Consider the following 17,904-nt stretch of genomic DNA (forward strand, 5'->3'; position numbering starts at 1 on the left):
AAAAATGTGCTGCTGGAAAAGCGCAGCAGGTTAGGCAGCATCCAAGGAGCAGGAGAATCGACGTTTCAGGCATAAGCCCTTCTTCATCTGCAGTCCTCACTTTCTCCGAAGATCACAATAGTCAGACCAATAATTTTCAATTTACGTTGTTGTCTTCAAATGATGTTCTCTTTTTCTCTGGGATATGTCTGTAGGAATTGTGCTGTTTCTTTCTTCCCCTCTGCTTTCAGATGCCGCGATTCGCCAGTGTCCTCTGTCTGTCTCTAGTCTTGTGTGCCGCCGTTTCCCATTCTTTCGGGCTCGTCCTTTCGGTGAGTTGTTTATGAAGTTCCTACTTTCTTATTTCGGATGCTTCCTGTATCGTTTAATTCAACGTCCTCCTGTGTAAGTCCGGACCTTACGCTGCCCATTTAGCGGCATTTCCCTTTTCTACTTAAATGCAGGATTGGCTTTTAAAAATTGTTGAAGAGTGTGCTGCTGGAAAAGCACAGCCGGTCAGGCAACATCCGAGGAGCACAGAGGATAAAGCCCTCTGCCCCAAAACGTCGCCTCTTCTACTCCTCGGATGCTGCCTGACCGGCTGTGCTTTTCCAGCACTATACTCCGGGACGCTGATCTCCAGTATCTGCAGTGCTCACTCCCTCATTAAAAAATGTAACTGAGTATAATCATACTGACGACTATGTTAATACTGATTGAATACCAGTAAATGCGAAACGAAAGTAGTGTTTTAAACGCATACCAGATGTTACTTTAACACATAAGAGAAAAATAAATGCTCAAAATTACAAAGAGGAGAATTACAGTAGGTTGCAGACAGCTGCTTATTAATTAAGGATAAGTTGAAACGTTACTATTGACAATGTCATACTGCGTATCTATCTATGACTTGGAAACTACACGATAATTATGAAGGTAGGGTCTTTGACTTTACCGTGCAATAAGCGTCACTGAAACGTATATTTGAGACAGTGTTCAGGGAATATTCGGAGATGGTGAAGGCGGAAAGAGAGCGAGAGAGGCAGATAGTTCGGTAAGAACTGTTCAGAACAAACCTACCGTGTAGGTTCGATTCTCCTAAAAGGTGAATTTTTTACTACCCAAAGGATTTGTGCCGGTGTCAGATAACAACCAAAAGTGAATATCTCAACACTTTAACTCCACAGACTTTAGTAGCTGCTTGCCCAAAGTGGACAAAAGGTGACAGCAGGCAAATATACGCGAGTGCAGGTAAACAGGAAGACAATATTAGCCTCCATAAAGAAAAGGTTCTTAAACAAGATACGTCATAAGCAAGTTTGGGAGAGGGTCCTGTGAGGGAAGAGATCAACTCCAACTCCAGAACAGAGGTGACCTAAACATTCTCCCAGGTCTAGGGAAAAGCACCTCTTCTGGCTTGATAAGGAAAATAAAGAAAAGTGGCTTCCTTTAGTCCCAGATCATATTCTCATTGCCTTTTTCTATGCCAAGAAAGCTGTAGCAGTTATTCATTCAAGTTATGGTTAAACAATACAGTTGAGACCTCATTGCACCCAGTTAGCTTTGGACAGTGTCTTTGCCACCTGCTCAGGAGAGCACATTCAAATCAGAATTTTCACAAAACAGATCAATATATCACCAGGTTATGTTTAACTAACTACAAGATGTGTGTTTAAAATTGCTCACCAGGTCCTATTGTTTTGGGTCAGTTTTCCCATCAGGACACTGATGAAATATTGTTATGAGTGCTAGCTATCCTGCAATTGTTTTGATCATATTTTTCTTTTATTTTTGCAAACATTATTTTACTCAATGCACATCTACTACTTTTTACCCAATCAGTCATAGAGTCATAGAGATGGCTTCGGTCCAACCAGATATCCCAAACAAACCTGCCAGCACCCAGCCATATCCCTCCAAACCCTTCCTATTCATATACCCATCTAAATGCCTCTTAAATGTTGCAATTGTACCAGCCTCCACCACATCCCCTGGCAGCTCATTCCATACACGTACCACCCTCTGTGTGAAAAAGTTGCCCCGCATATTTTTCCCCTCTCATCCTAAACCTATGCCCTCTAGTTCTGGACTCCCCAACCCCAGGGAAAACACTTTGCCTATTTATCCTAGTCCATGCCTCTCATAATTTTGTAAACCTCTAGAAGATCACCCCTCAGCTTCCGACACTCCAGGGAAAACAGCCCCAGCCTGTTCAGCCTCTCCCTAAAGTTCAAATCGTCTAACCCTGGCAACATCAATGTAAATCTTTTCTGAACCCTTTCAAGTTTCACAACATCTTTCTGATAGGAAGGAGACCAGAATTGCACGCAATAATCCAACAGTGGCCTAACCAATGTCCTGTACAGCCGCAACATGACCTCCCAACTCCTGTACTCAATACTCTGACCAATAAAGGAAAGCATACCAAATGCCTTCTTCACTATCCTGTCTACCTGTGACTCCATTTTCAAGGAGTCAAACCCATGTTTTTACAAATCATGTCAGTTTGAAATTTCCACTGCATCTTGCTGAATATCTCACCAACTATTCTTTTCTTTTATTCAAAGTTGTATTCTGAAATTCTCAGTCCTCAAGTTCTAAATTAAACATTTTGTATGGCATTTTTTTCTTTTATTAGTTGTAAATGAGGACCAGAAAACTATTGATACGTCAATTCATAGAAAATGACATGTTATTAAATAGTAGCTTGTTTCTATATTGTTCTATTTTATTCACCATTTTAAATGAGAACCAGTACAATGTAAGCTTTCCTGTTGGTAATAGTTGCTAAGTTTTAAAATATACATGGATGTTTTGTTATTCTAGTAGATTGCAGGGTACCGAAAAGGTAATAACGAAATATTTGTGTAGCAGGCAAAGGATAAACGGGGGTGGACATTAAACAGTGCAGGATACCTACTAGGACCACGTGAGTATTCTTTTAGCAAGTGCTAAATAATATTGTAAATGTGTAATACATTGAAGATATGTCAATCTTTTATCTCAATTCCTAAACTGTAATGTTCCCTGTCAATTAAATATCTTAACAGTATTTCAGTTGGTGGCATATTGTACTTATCAGCATTGTGTGAATATCTTTTACCATAATGGTGATAGTTCCAGTAAGTAGCCCATTATCACCTTCTCCAAGTCAACTAGGACTTGGCCATAAATGTTCGCCTTCCGAGAAATGTCCGTATCCTTAATTTTATTTTTTAGGAAACTGTTCTCTGGCTATATCTTAATGTAATGTGTGGCATAACAGATTATTGGTGGAATCCTATCTACAGGAAAAAAAATCTGAAATATCTCAATCATTTTTTTAAAGACTTTGACCTTTTATGAATTATTTTGTGATAAGTCAGCTCTGCAAGTGATCTACCCTAGTATCTTCCTTAGTTTTATGCACTTTCCATCAGGAAACAGTAATTAATAATCAGTTGTGGATGTGCCAAACATTATTGTCTATACATGACCAAGGTAATTGTCCATACACTTTTCTTAGCTGAAATCAGCTCAGGCTGCATGAAATGTAGGTCTAACTTGGGTGTTTGCTGCACTATAAGGTCATACAGTGCAGAAACAGACCCTTCAGCCCAACTTACCCATGTTGATTAGGTTTCCTAAACTGAATTAGTCCCATTTGTCCGCATTTGGCTCATATCCTTCTAAACCTTCCTATTCATATATCCATTCTCTTAAATGTTGCAACTGTATCAGCCTCCACCACTTCCTCTGGCAGTTCATTCCATACATGCACCATTCTCTGCAGGAAAAAAATTACTCCTCAGCTCCCTTTAAATCTTTCCCTTTTCATCTTAAACCTATGCCCACGACTTTTGACTCTAGAGAAAAGGCCATGGCTATACATCTTATCTATGCCCCACCTGGTTTTATAAAACTCTATAAAGGTTGCCCCTCAGCCTCCTATGCTGTCATTTTTGACAGTGTATTTACCAATTGAGTTGTTGAAGCAGCTAGATTTTTTTATTACAGGTAAGATACAACAGTGGTTATTCTGATGGAATAGGCACTGGCTAAAAAGCCAAGGATAATAAACCACGTTCCTCCAATATAAAAAGATAAAACATTGCAAATGCTGAGCATTCTAAATGAATAGCAGATGTTGGTGGTCATGCAGCATCCATGGAGTGAGAAACAAAGTTAAATATTTGGGTCGAAGCTAGAAAACATTAGAAGTAATGAGCTTCAAACTATTATTGAGGTGAGGAGGAAGAAAAGAACAGAACCCTAGTTCTTTGGTGGGCAGGAGAGATGATTAGAGTCATAGCGATGTACAGCATGAAAACTGATCCTTTGGTCCAACTCGTCCAAGCCGACCAGATTTCCTCACTTCCCCTAATCCCATTTGCCAGCACTTGGCCAATATCCTTCTAAACACTTCCTATTCATATACCCATTCAGAGTCCTCTTACATGTTGTAGTTGTACTAGCCTCCATCACTTCCTCTGGCAGCTCATTTCATACATGCACCAACCTTTGTGTGAAAAATCTTCCCCTTAGGTCCCTTTTATATTTTTCCCTTCTCACCCTAACCCTATGCCCTCTAGCTCTGGACTCCCCCAAATCAGGGAAAAGACCTTGTCTATTTACCCTATCCATGCCCCTCATGATTTGATAAATCTCTATCAGGACACCCCTCAGTCTCCAACACTCCAGGGAAAACTGTCCCAGCCTATTCAGCCTTTCCCATCAGCACAAATCATCCAACTCTGGCAACAAGCCTGTAAATCTTTTCTGAATCCTTTTCAAGTTTCACAATATTCTTCTAATAGGAGGGAGACCAGAAATACACACAATATTCCAAAAATGGCCTAACGAATGACCTGTACAGCCGCAACATTATGTCCCAACTCCGACACTCAATGTTCTGACCAATAAAGAAAAGCATTGTAAACTCCTTCTTCACTATCCTACCTGAGATTCCACTTTCAAGGAACTATGAAGCTGCACTCCAAGATCTCTTTGTTCAGCAACACTCCCCAGGGCCTTACCATTAAGTGTATAAGTCCTAACCTGATTTGCCTTTCCACCTCACATTTATCTAAACTAAACTCCATCTGCCACTCCTCAGCCCATTGGCCCATCTGATCAAGATCCCATTGTACTCTGAATCAACCTTCTTCACATCCACCACACCTCCACTTTTAGTGTCATCTGCAAACTTACAAACTATACATCCTATGTTAAAATTCAAATCATTTATATAAAAGATGAAAAGCAGGGGACCCAGCACTGAACCTTGTGGCACATCACTGGTCAATTAAATGACAATATCTCATTGCAGTGCATGTACAAATTCTTTTTGATCTGTTATATTGATATTTGTTTGACCTAGTAGTTCTTACTGTGAACTTCAGACAGCATGTGCAGATATATCTCATTACAAAATAGTTACAATTTTGCTATGTTCATAGAATAAATCTAAAATGGATTAAGGAATGGACAAAATAGCTATGATTCATGTCACTGTTGGTATCCAGACTACTGCTGGAAATTTTACATTGTTCATTGATGCCAAGGTCAGAAATGTATCGAAGTGTATGACCTATCTCCAATCATTTAAAAAGAGCATTTAAATGAAGTTTTAAAATGCTTGAAGAAATATGTATACTCAAATCCTCTCAGTGAAGGTGAAAATACCACTTGCCTTTGCCACCTGAAGCACCTGCATGCATATTTTCAGAGACAAGTGTACACGGTCATGCTGGTCTCATTGCACCTTGCCCCTTTCCCAACCTATCACCATTTAATAATAATTTGGCTTTTTTTTGCTTCCAATGTGAATGATTTCACATTTATTCACATTATGCTGCATATGTCATGTATTTGTCCATTCACTTTACTTGTCCAAATCACATTGTAGCATCTTTGTATCTTCCTTATAATTCACAATCTTACCTGGTTTTGTTGTCTGCGGACATGGAGATGCTGCATTTAATTTCTTCATTGAAATTGTAATGTATGGTATTAGTAGCTGGGGTCAGGCACTGATTCCTCCAGTATCTCACTAATTACTGCCTGCCATTTGGAAAAAGGCCTGTTTATTATTCCTTTGTTTACTGTCTGCAAACCAGTTTTCTATTCATGGCCATACAATATCCTCAATCCCATGTACTTTAATTTTATATGTTGTGTGAGAACTTATTGAAAATGGATGGATATTGAACTGTTAAGTTACATCAAGCAACATGAAATTAAATTTAAACACTAAATTATTCTGAAAAGTGTAAACATTACACTTCTGCAATTTAGTTGAACAGTTTTGGTATTGCAGATTAATAAAAGTTCTTAACGTTGCTTTTGGTAACTGTCCTAATCACAGATGCTGTGGACAATCACCGATCCTTAAGTGACAAGAATGGCCTGGCTGGCAAACGTGAACTGCAGCTTGAAGATGAAATTAAGCGTGGTAAGAGAAAGTAGTCAATTAGTTCATCCCTACTTTGCAGACCAAAACCAATGCCCCAAATTAGTTTTACAATCTGTGAATGTACTTCCTAAATCAGAAGGAATAAATCTCTCAATCAAAACAGAATAACATATTCAATTGCAATGAAAAGCATAGTATGTAGGATGAGTTAGGGCAAAAGTGTCTGACTTTCTGATAATTAAGAATTTAAAAAATGGTTGGTGTAACAAATTGATTACATATCAGTTGTCCTTTGTGAACTATTGTTGGGGTTTTATTTACACTATCTGGTTCATCAATCTAGATTGGAAATGTTTAATGATAGAATGTTAGCAATCTTTATTGAACAAAAAAATTTCTAGATTAAATATGATAAATCTTAATTTGCAATTTTTCAGGTAACTTGCTACAAAACCTTGCTGATGAAAGTGCTGCTCGCATAGCCATTGAATTTCTTGTATACTTGCATCTAAAAGGTAGGACTAATTGATAGCGAAAGCAGATTCTATACTAAGTGTAAAAGGAGAATTTGGAACCAAAGGAAGTGAAGTAACATTCTGGTCTGCCATAATCTAATTAAAATGTGAGCGGTATGCTCTTCTCCTGTTATGTTCCTATTTATTTTGCGTCAACTGTTCACTGACTCTTTTGGACTCTTAATTTCCAAGCTTGTACTCAAATGTACATCATCCATTCATGTAAGTGTGACAAAATAAATGACTGCAAGTTCAGGAAACGTTTCGATTAAATAAGATAGTCAAGATTGGCAGATTTGAGATTCATGAATTAATGAATGTTTTTTATAGCAGTAGCATTAAAGTTTTTTTTGTTAGATATTGCATATGTAAGATAACTATGGTAATTGTGGATAAAATAAAAATGTGATTTATGTTAAATTAGCAAATTTTGTAATTATCATTGAATTGGACAAAGGCAAGTGAGAGGTATTTAAACAGAAACATGGCCATAGCATAGAATCTACAAGAAACAACTGGGGTTGGTGACTAAAAAAGGTTAATCTAGTTGATTATGGCTATCAGTAGGTGGGATGGGTTTCCAATTGGGTACAAATTGGTTGAAAAAAGTTGAATGTAAAATTTTATATTTGCAATTTGCTACACATAATTAAAATCAAAAACTCCTTTGGGTGGTAAACTTTCAACTAGATGCAAAGTGAGTGAAATAAGAACTATAAGATAGTAAGATTGACCAGGTTGGATGTTGATATCTTTAATCAATCTGTTCAGACTTGTTATGATACATATTTAGAGCAGGTGGGACAATGAGGCAGGGAGACCAGTTCTGTGCCACAAGAGCCCCAACTTAACCTGGACATAAAATTAGGAATATTTGCATACATGATAACTAATTATACTATAAGGACTTTTCATTACTTCCCTACTGTGTTTGAACTAAACATTGACTACTTTGTCTGGTGAAGTAACTTGACCATTTTGAGCAAAAGTTAGTGATGTTTATTTTAAATTACACTTTCTGTTTTCAAATTATAGTCCTACTAGCCTTCTGTATATATTGAACATTACATGTTATGCGTTTACAAATATCGGATCATTAAATCCAAATGGTCTGAGGCAATCACATCACCTTTGCTTTGACAATTGTAGAAATTACCAAACTTCGGTTTGTTTTTAGACTTTTTAAAAAAAATCTGCCAATAAACATGTTACTGTTGATCACACCTGCAGCTAAAATTACACCAAATATCCCACTGTGCATTCTTTCTAACTCATTTTTCATGTGACAGCCAATATTCAGTACTTTTTTTAAAAAACAGTTGGTCTACATGATATTTTGAAGGCATGCTGTCAGATGAGTGAATTCAGCAAAAGAACTGCACTGCTTTTAATGCACAGGATTGGTTTTGAGCTTGTGATTGAATCCATGATAATCCAACAATTTTTTTAATTCAAAGGTGAATTGTGACTTGATAAGGTTTGTTGAAGTTGAAAGAATATGATTTGCTTCACATTGGAGGTTTGGATGAGAGTGACTTTGAAATGAAAGAATAACATCAAATTAGCATGTAATTCAGATGGATGTGATCGACAATTGGATGCAAGATTTCCAAAATAGCATTGAAACTATTAAATAAATTGACCAAAAGGGTTGGATTTGAGTTGAGTAAAATAGTAACCGCTGACTCAGAGATAAGCTTAGCCACACAGAATATGCTTCAAAAGCAGAATGATGACAAAGATTAAATTTTAAGGGAACAATACCTTGAATGCATGCGTCACTCTCTCAAAGTGATGATCTGAAGGCACAAATACAGATACCTGGGTATAATTTAATTGCTATTACAGATATATGACTGCATGGTGACCAGAACAAGGAAATGAATGTTGAAGGCTATTTAACATTTTAGGAAGAATGATGAAAAGGAGGTGGAGATGTGCCAGTGATAAGAGATGGGATCACTACATTAGTAAGGTAGGCTCTCTGATTCGAAGAACAAAGAACTCCTGTTGTTGGGGATCTGAAAGAAAAAAAATTGAAAGAAAGAAACAGAGGCGGGACATACCACCAGCGTTTCACCGGAGACTCTCACTGATGATGTTACCTAGTATGGTGATGTGAAATCTGAAAACAAACCTTCAAGCTCAGCTTACATACTTAGAAACAAATTCTCTGGAGAGTCCAGGGAGTCAGAAAAGACAGGCAGACAAAGGAATTATCGATAGCAAGCAAGGGAAGAAAACTAGACAGGTGAAAATGGGTTGGCTTTGCTTAAAGCAACCCCTGTTATCAGAGGACCTGGATGTGGTGTGGGTAACAGGCATGGAAGGAAGTAATCATGCTCTAAAATTGTTAAACTTTTGAACCCTGAAGGCTCTAAGATTCCCTGTATGAAATCTTTTGAGTATAGCTAAGACACAGAATTAGTTGAAATTATTTATAGGCATCAAAGAAAATGGTAGTTTAGCGCTTTAATATTTATCATGAGAAGAGAGGAAAATGTGGCATGGGCAACACAATTATCAAAGATAACTTTTGTGTGCACTAAGACTTGGCAAACCAACTGTGCTCAAACTACAGAAAATGAATTTCTGGAGTACGAGGAAGGGATTTTCAAAGCAGTATGTTGAGGGCTAGAGGACACAGTCTTTTACATATAGGGTTATGTAATGAATAGGATTAACTAACAGTGACCACAGCAAAATTTTACATTATTATTTCAGAATTATTTCACTCTGAAGCAAGGGTATTAAATTTGAATAAAGAAAACTATGAAGGCATGAGGCAAAAAATGCCGGAGGTGGATTTGAAAAACACATTAACACATATGACTGTAATAGCCAGTGGTAGTCTTTAAAGAACTATTGTGACTTGTAGCAACTCTGTATCCCTTTGAGGTACAAAAACTCAAGGTCAGTCATCCATGGCTAACAAATGAAATTTGGGATTGTAAAACATTAAAAGAAAAATAGAGAGTGAGGACTGCAGATGCTAGAGAGTCAAAGTCAATAAGGTGTGGCGCCAGAAAAAGCACAGCAAGTCAGGCAGCATCCGAGGAGCAAGAGTTGACGTTTCGGTCAGGACTCTTCATTAGGATTGGGGAGGAGGAAGGGTACTGAGAAATAAATAGGGGTGTGGGGTTGGAGAAACGTTAGGTGGAATGGTGATAGGTGAATGCAGGTAGGTTATTGTGATAGATCGGTGTGAAGGATGGAGTGGATAGATAGGAAGGAAGATAGACCGGTTGATCAGGTAAAGAGGGCCATGCTGATTCAGAGGGTTGGATCTGAGAAAAAGCCCAAACTTGCCAAAAAAAAGCAATAAATCTGAGAATTTAGAGACATTTAAAATACACGAAGAAACTGGTAAGGATGGAAAGAAGAGAATAGGAATGCAATCTAGCAAAAAAACAAAAATGGGCTATCAACGCTTCTACAAATACACGAAAAGGAAACAATTATCTAATTTAGATCCAGTACAGGCACCATCAGGAGATTTTATAACGGGGAATAGAGAAATGGCAGAGAAGCTAATCAATTACTCTGTTTCTCACAGAAGATTCAAGAAATCTCTCAGAAATAGAGATCAACGAATAGGGAGAATGAGCTTAAGAAAATTAGAATTAATAAGAATGTACTGGAGAAATTTAATAGGGCTGAGAAGTGCCTGTGACTTAACAGACTGAATGCCAGAGTGCTGAAGGAGGTGATTATAGAGATAGTGGATGCGTTGGTAATCTTGGAGCCTATATGTTTTGAAGATTGGAAGGTAGAAAATGTCATTCCACTATTTGAGAAGGGAGCGAGGGCAGCGCTGGTGGGGGGGGAAGGGGACATGGGAACCAAAGACCTGTTGGTCTTGCATCAGCAGTCAGAAAAATGTGAGAATGTATTTTAAAGAATGTATTTAATAGAAGTTTAGATAATCTGTACATAGATTCGGTGGATTTGCAAACAGCAAATTATGTTGATGAACTTGGAGTTCTGTTCTGTTTTTGAAAGATGTTACTAACAATTGATACAGGAGGGCTGATGGATGCAGTATACTTAGACTTCTATAAAGTTTTTGATTAAAATACCCACAATAAGCTGGTTAGAAAAATTAAAGCATGTGGGATGGGAACTGACATACTAGCATGGATTAATAATTGGTTCACAGACTGAAAACAGTAGGAATAAATAGGTAATTCTCATGTTGGCTGTGACTAATGGAGTACCACAGAATCAAGACTTGGACTCCAGCTGTTCTCATTTATTTATCAATGATTTTAGAGGTGGGGACCTCTAAAATTTAATATTTTAATTTTTGGATGATACAAAGCTGAGTGGGAATGTGCATTGTGAGGAAGGTGTAAAGCAGCTTCAGGAGAATTTGGACAGGTTTAGTGCATTAGCATGAACATAGGCGATGGAATAAAATGTTTACAACAAAGTGTTATTCACTTTTGCAAGACGAACAGATGCACAGAGTATTTCTTAAATGGTAACAGATTGATAGCATACGTATGCAAAGAGACATGTTCCTGTCAATAAATCGATGAAGGCTAATATGGAAAAACAGCAATTATCTGCAAGACTAATGGAATGTTAGCCTGTATTGCAAGAGTATTTGATTATGGGCATAGTGAAGTCTCACTGCAGTTGCATAAGAGCTTGATTCTGCAGTTGCATAAGAGCCTGAAGTACTATGCCCAATTTTGGTGTCTTTGTCTCAGGAAAGATAATATTGCTGTGGAGTGAGTGTAATAAAGTTTCACCAGACTTGTTCCCAGGATGGCTGGGTTCTTTTGTGGAAAGATTGGCAAACTGTCCTGTATTCCCTAGAGTTTATAAGAACGAGAGGTTATATTTTTGAATCCTACAAAATGTCGAAAAGGATAGACAGGCTAAATGCTGTCTAGAACCAGGGGACACAATTTAAAAATAAGTGGATGCCACTTAAGTCCAGGATGAGAATTTTGTTTTTACTGAACTGTGAACATTTGTAATTCTCCACCAAAGGGCTGTCGAAGCTCAGTCTGAGTATCACTAAGGAAGTGATTGATGTATTTTCTAATTAATAGCCTACAGATTTATAGGGATGGGATGGGTAGAAAGCATTGAAGTATTTGATTAGTCATGATCATGGCTGAATGGCAGACTCAATTGAATGCCCTTCTCATGTTGCAGTTCCAATGTTCTACTGAAAATAATGAATAGTTAAGGTGAGATGAGCGAGACTGAATAGCTACGTTGTACGTTGGAGATCTCCGACTCTTTATTTTACAAAATGCTTGTACTTACAAACATAAACCGTAAAAAGATGTAACTTTAAAGACCCAATATTCAAACGTTTCCTGTACTTACCAACAACTGCTTTGTATTGTCCGGCATTGTATTACAACTTCTGTACAAAGACTCACAAATAGACTCCAGAACAAAATCCATTCGCAACCCAGGGACTGACTATCTTTTGTTTATAAATGATGATGGATTAGACAATTGACTAGAATCAATTATAGTTAATACAATTGGATGTTTTACATCCTGTCCAACATAAATATTTAAGGTACATGATTAGAAATTACAAAATATAGGAAAGTGAGATGAACACAATACTGGATGCAAGTTGTGTGATTCAGGCTTGAATTGATTGAGCAAAGTCTAATTAGAAGTTGGGTTGGTGAGTGGCAACCTAAAATTTGTGAAAGACTGAGGATGAATTAATAGGGTTAATACCTTGAAAATATACATTTTTTTCTGGGATTACAATATAAGATGAGTTATTGTTTTTGCCATCGAATAGTTAGAGTCAATGTTATGAGCTAAATTAGAGACGCTACAATTTTTTTTTCTTTAGACTTTGTATCATTTAAAAATCTTTAGACTGTTGGATTTTGACAGTAATTTCATCACCACAAGGTGGTCACATGTAAGCAGGGTGGGTAAGAAGGTGTTTAGCACGCTTGCCTTCATATAGGAGTTGGGACATCATGTTGATATTGTACCAGTCATTGGTGAGGCATCTTCTGGATTACCATGACCACTTCTGGTCGCCCAGCTATGGGAAGGAGATAATTAAGCTGGAGAAGGGAGAAGGCTCAGAAAAGGTTCACCAAGATTTTACCAGGAATGAAAGGTTTGAAATGGGATTTAGAATAAGGGGCAACGTTTTTACACAGTGGTTCACGTGTGGAATGAACTTCCAGAGGAAGTGGTGGACGAGGGTACAGTTACAACATTTAAGAGTTTTGATGAGTACATGAATAAGTAATGTTTGGAGGGATACGGACCAAGTGCACATGGGACTAGTTTAGTTTAGGATTATGATGGGTATGGACTGATTGGACCAGAGGGTCTGTTTCTATGCTTATGGCTTAAAATATTTTTTTAAAAATTGGCCTCTGGCCTCTGGCTTTCGTGTGAAATATTTAAAGATAACTATGTTCCCAGAACAATATTACAATTTTACACAATGGAAACTGCAAAAGAGTTTAAGATTGTATTCAGCTTTGCTTCACTAATAAAATTTTTCCATGTTGTGAACTTGACTGTACTGAACATTATTTGTTTCAGAGATTGGGGCCCTTGACAATCTGCCATCACTGTTATCATCTGAAGTTCCCCAACCGTAGTTGGAACAACTCGTCTGGAATGTGAACTGTGGAATCAGTGACTGCAGCCCAATCTCTGCAGTGAACAAATCAAATATAACTGATATCAGAAATCTCAATCGACTTCCAGTATCTTTGACTTAGTATTAAAATCAATACTTTGTGAAATTAATTGCATTCCCAAACTGAAAAGGTGAAAACTAATAAAATTAGCAGCTGCAACAATTGTATTTCACAGCTTAGAATTTATTTTCTCAATTAATTTTCCTGTGCAAAACAGCACTAATGTCACTGAGAAGTCCATAAGTATCTAATTATTGCTGTTATTCTCTTAGCCCATCAGTGTACCTTCAACTACAACAAGAAATGCTAACAGGTCCCTTCATGCCTCAGTAAGAAGGACTTGCTGTAGCAACTAACCTATATTCCCCTATTAAATGGGCCTTTCATTACAACAGTTACATAACTTCAAAGGGTTATATGTGGAGTAGCATAATAGAAACATTAGTCAGGGACATGGTACAATCCCTTTATATTGACACATTATTCAATCTTTCACCGGAGGGGTAATCAAATGTCTTTCAGAATAATATTGTGCTTTAAATACACAGGCAAAATGTACAGTTGATCTCAACACAGTCTCTTTGGTCAATTTTCCCAAGTTTTTGCACTGTCTCCTCCCACCTTGTGACCACCCAACAACCAATCACAACAAAATGAATGTTCCTTCAGTTGAGTGAAAAACATTTCTGAAGACAAGACTGAATAAATGCATTGTTTAATCTTCTAATGTGCTCTTAATTATCTGAAGCTACTATATCCAATAATTAATAATCTCCGTTGCTCTCAGCATAGTGGGTGATTTATGTCTTTTTTTAATTCTTCGCTGTTTCCTAATTTGCCTTACCTATGTAATATTAATATAACATACCTATATAATTGTGGGAAAAGATCTGCTAACCCACAATAGGCCCACAAAAGCAAAATTGGTCAAACTGTACCTAAAAGACTCAGAATTCCCAAGCAGGCTCACAAGCCAAATCAGACAGCCCATGCAGACAAGAGGATGCATTTTAAGCCCGTTAGCAATGACTGAGTTCCACAGATATCTCAAAGATCCAAGGGCAGTTTCACAACCCTGCAATACCAATGCCACCCAAAGAGCAGGTCAGACAGCGAGGCACCAGCAAGGACATGATCCAGGAACAGGACAATGGAAGCACCTCACCACTTCAGAGGAGACATTAATACCTACCTGTGAAGAGGAATGGAACCATCGATACTGTCAGGATGTTGCACTGTGTGAAAGAACAGGACATTCATCTGATAACTGTTTTCCAATTAGCATCCTCGTAATTAGATTACTCCATTTCCAGATACATTGTAGTTTCCCATTTCTTAATCAGCCTCATTGTGCACATTACTATAAAACTGGTCTCATCCTCAGCTCTGGCAAGAGAAATCTGATCTACCTGTACTGACTGTCAGTTCTGCGTCAGCCTAGTCAATTTCTCTTCCAGTGACATTGCTTGCATAAACTGTTTGTCAATTTCACTTCAAGCTATGTTTTGTGATCTCTAACCTATTGGGCAAATTTCCCTGACAGTCCATTACAAGGTCCTTGACGCACTCTAGATATACTAAAGCAATTTTTACAGACAAACTTTAAAGCTTGAACAATCCAACCTGCAACAAGGGAATAACTTGAACACAACTCTTAGTAGTTGAATATTGCATTGTGCGTCATTAAAGTGTAATGTTCTATTCATTGTATAACAGTACATGTCATGGTAAAGATTTTCTTTCCTTTCTGGCAGACTTACCAAACTATCTAGTGATGACATAATTAGCTCCAAAGTGCTGGCTGATCACAATTGCCTGAGTGCTACCAAATCTGAACCCTGCCCCAAATCTTCCACCAGGTTTTCTTCTATACAACAGTTAAACCCCACATACCCTCCCCACAATGCTCCAATAATCAGTACCCACATCACCATGTCAGTGTTGCAAAGCTTCTGGATGCTACTCTAGTGCTAAATGCCTCTCCCATATGTTGCCAAATGCCAAGTGACAAGCAATTCACTCCTTGAAAAAAATGATGAATCTATTAGAATAGTTTCAGAGTATAATAGTCAGGATAATTTCAGCTTTCAGGGAATTAATGGATCTAATTACTTGAGGCTTGCTTAAATACAAACATTTCTAAGAAACAGGACAGATCTTTTAACATTATTGTCGGAGAAATTTGCCCAATAGGTTAGAGATCACAAAACATAGCTTGAAGCGAAATTACAAACAGTTTATCGCAAGAGATATTGCTAGAAAAAGAAATTGACTAGGCTGACACAGAACTGACTGTCTGTACAGATAGATTAGATTTCTCTTCCCAGAGCTGAGGATGAGACCAGTTTTATAGTAATGCACACAATGAGGCTGATTGAGAAACTATAATGTATCTGAAAATGGAGTAATCTAATTACAAGGGTGCTAATTGTTAAACAGTTATAGGATGAAAGTCCTGCTCCTTCACACAATGCAACATCCTGACAGTCATTGGTTCCATTCCTCTTCACAGGTAGGTGTTAATGTCTCCTCTGAAGTGGTGAGGTGCTTCCATTGTCCTGTTCCTGGATCATGTCCTTGCTGGTGCCTCGCTGTCTGACCTGCTCTTTGTGTGGCTTTGGTATTGCTGGGATGTGAAACTGCCCTTGGGGCTTTGAGATATCTGTGGTGCTCTGTCATTGTTAAGCTTAAAGTGTATCCTCTTGTCTGCGTGGGCTATCTGATTTGGCTTGTGAGCCTTTGGTGTTTTTGGTAGTTTGGCCAATTTTGCTTTTGTGGGCCTATTGTGGGTTAGCAGATCTTTTCCCACAATGGACATTAGTGTCTTATATATTTCTAGTTGCCAATACTAGTAGATCATGTGATCCAGTTTCTTAATAATTAATGATACTATAAATAAGCTGTCTTACAACTCCAGGCCTACAAAATTCAAACCAAACAAGCTATTTAAATAAGAATCTATGTATAGCTATGTCTCCATGCTTTGAAGGACCGGATTATTAAGAAGATGGGTAATTTTATGAATCTTATTTTAAGTACAAAATCTAATAGTAAAAGTAAACATTCTATGTTTAATAGGTATGTGATTAGAAAACCTTATTCATTAGAATAATTGGCTAGTTTTAGGTTGCGGGAGAAAAATCTGCTAGCCTGCCCACCCACGGCACGACCACATAAAAAAAACACAGAAGCAGGTCAGCGAAACACAGAAATCAAGCCTGCCAACACACACAGAACACACCCACAAGTCCCCAGTCTTGGCCAAATGAGCTAACATAGAAACCAGACATGGCCAAGCTATTCCCTGACCAGAGAATACACTTCCCAAATAACCTCCACAGTCGGCTCCCAACCCTGGATAGAAGCAAATTACTGCGGATGCTGGAATCTGAAACCCAAAAGAGAAAATGCTGGAAAATCTCAGCAGACAAAGAGTCAGTTAGACTCAAAACATCAGCTCTTTTCTCTCCATACAGATGCTGCCAGAACTGCTGAGATTTTCCAGCATATTCTCTTTGGTTTCAGGCTTCCAGTCCTGACTAGTACTGCAGTCCCAATACCCTAAGGGCAGGCTCATTTCCCATTGAAACCGATACCGCATGAACAAAGAGGCAGACCGAGAGACCCCGAAAGATTTTGCTCGCAAGAGGAACACAATGGACAGACCCGGATGCCAGGAGAAGGAACATTTACACATATTCACACGAATGGAAAATACAATTAAGAATTTTCTAGAAGACATTCTCACCACTCACATTAACACCTACCTGTGAAGAGGAATGGAACCAATGACACTGTCAGGATGTTGCATTGTGTGAAGGAGCAGGACTTTCATCCTATAACTGTTTAACAATTAGCACCCTTGTAATTAGATTACTCCCTTTTCAGATACATTATAGTTTCTCAATCAGCCTCATTGTGCACATTACTATAAAACTGGTCTCATCCTCAGCTCTGGGAAGAGAAATCTAATCTACCTGTACAGACAGTCAGTTCTGTGTCAGCCTAGTCAATTTCTTTTTCTAGCAATATCTCTTGCAATAAACTGTTTGTAATTTCGCTTCAAGCTATGTTTTGTGATCTCTAACCTATTGGGCAAATTTCTCCAACAAAAATCTCCTGTGTAAAGTACAAATGAATTGCTGCTGCTGGATGCTTGATTAATTTCCATTCAGTTTATTCTTGTTTTAATCAATTTACAATTTTCACAATTGTACTGTAACTGCTTTACAATAATCACGTTTATGTTGTAACCCTATAAAGCATGCCTGCACCTTCAGTTCTGGGAAGAGCAATCTGGCCACCTGCGCAGAGAATCAATTCTGTGTCAGCCTGGCCAATTTCTCTTCCGTGATATCGC

At 38.0% G+C, this 17,904-nt stretch overlaps 1 protein-coding gene across 1 annotated transcript; it reads left to right on the forward strand.

Moving 5' to 3' along the window:
• Nucleotides 1-230: 230 nt before the first annotated feature.
• LOC132824544 (galanin peptides-like) lies at nt 231-13,502 on the forward strand. Its single transcript, XM_060839177.1, has 5 exons — nt 231-311; nt 2,854-2,908; nt 6,326-6,412; nt 6,811-6,888; nt 13,444-13,502. Exons 1-5 carry the CDS (start codon nt 231-233, stop codon nt 13,500-13,502), a joined length of 360 nt encoding a protein of 119 aa, XP_060695160.1.
• Nucleotides 13,503-17,904: the final 4,402 nt, after the last annotated feature.

The sequence above is a fragment of the Hemiscyllium ocellatum genome, chromosome 18, assembly GCF_020745735.1.
Source record: "Hemiscyllium ocellatum isolate sHemOce1 chromosome 18, sHemOce1.pat.X.cur, whole genome shotgun sequence".
NCBI lineage: Eukaryota > Metazoa > Chordata > Chondrichthyes > Orectolobiformes > Hemiscylliidae > Hemiscyllium > Hemiscyllium ocellatum.

Bases quoted from the DNA above. Each gene is read 5' to 3' on its own strand.
- LOC132824544 (XM_060839177.1), top strand. From the start codon at position 231: ATGCCGCGATTCGCCAGTGTCCTCTGTCTGTCTCTAGTCTTGTGTGCC. The intron at 312-2,853 runs GTGAGTTGTTTA...TTTGTGTAGCAG, and splicing joins CTTTCGGGCTCGTCCTTTCG to GCAAAGGATAAACGGGGGTG. The intron at 6,889-13,443 runs GTAGGACTAATT...TATTTGTTTCAG, and splicing joins TGTATACTTGCATCTAAAAG to AGATTGGGGCCCTTGACAAT.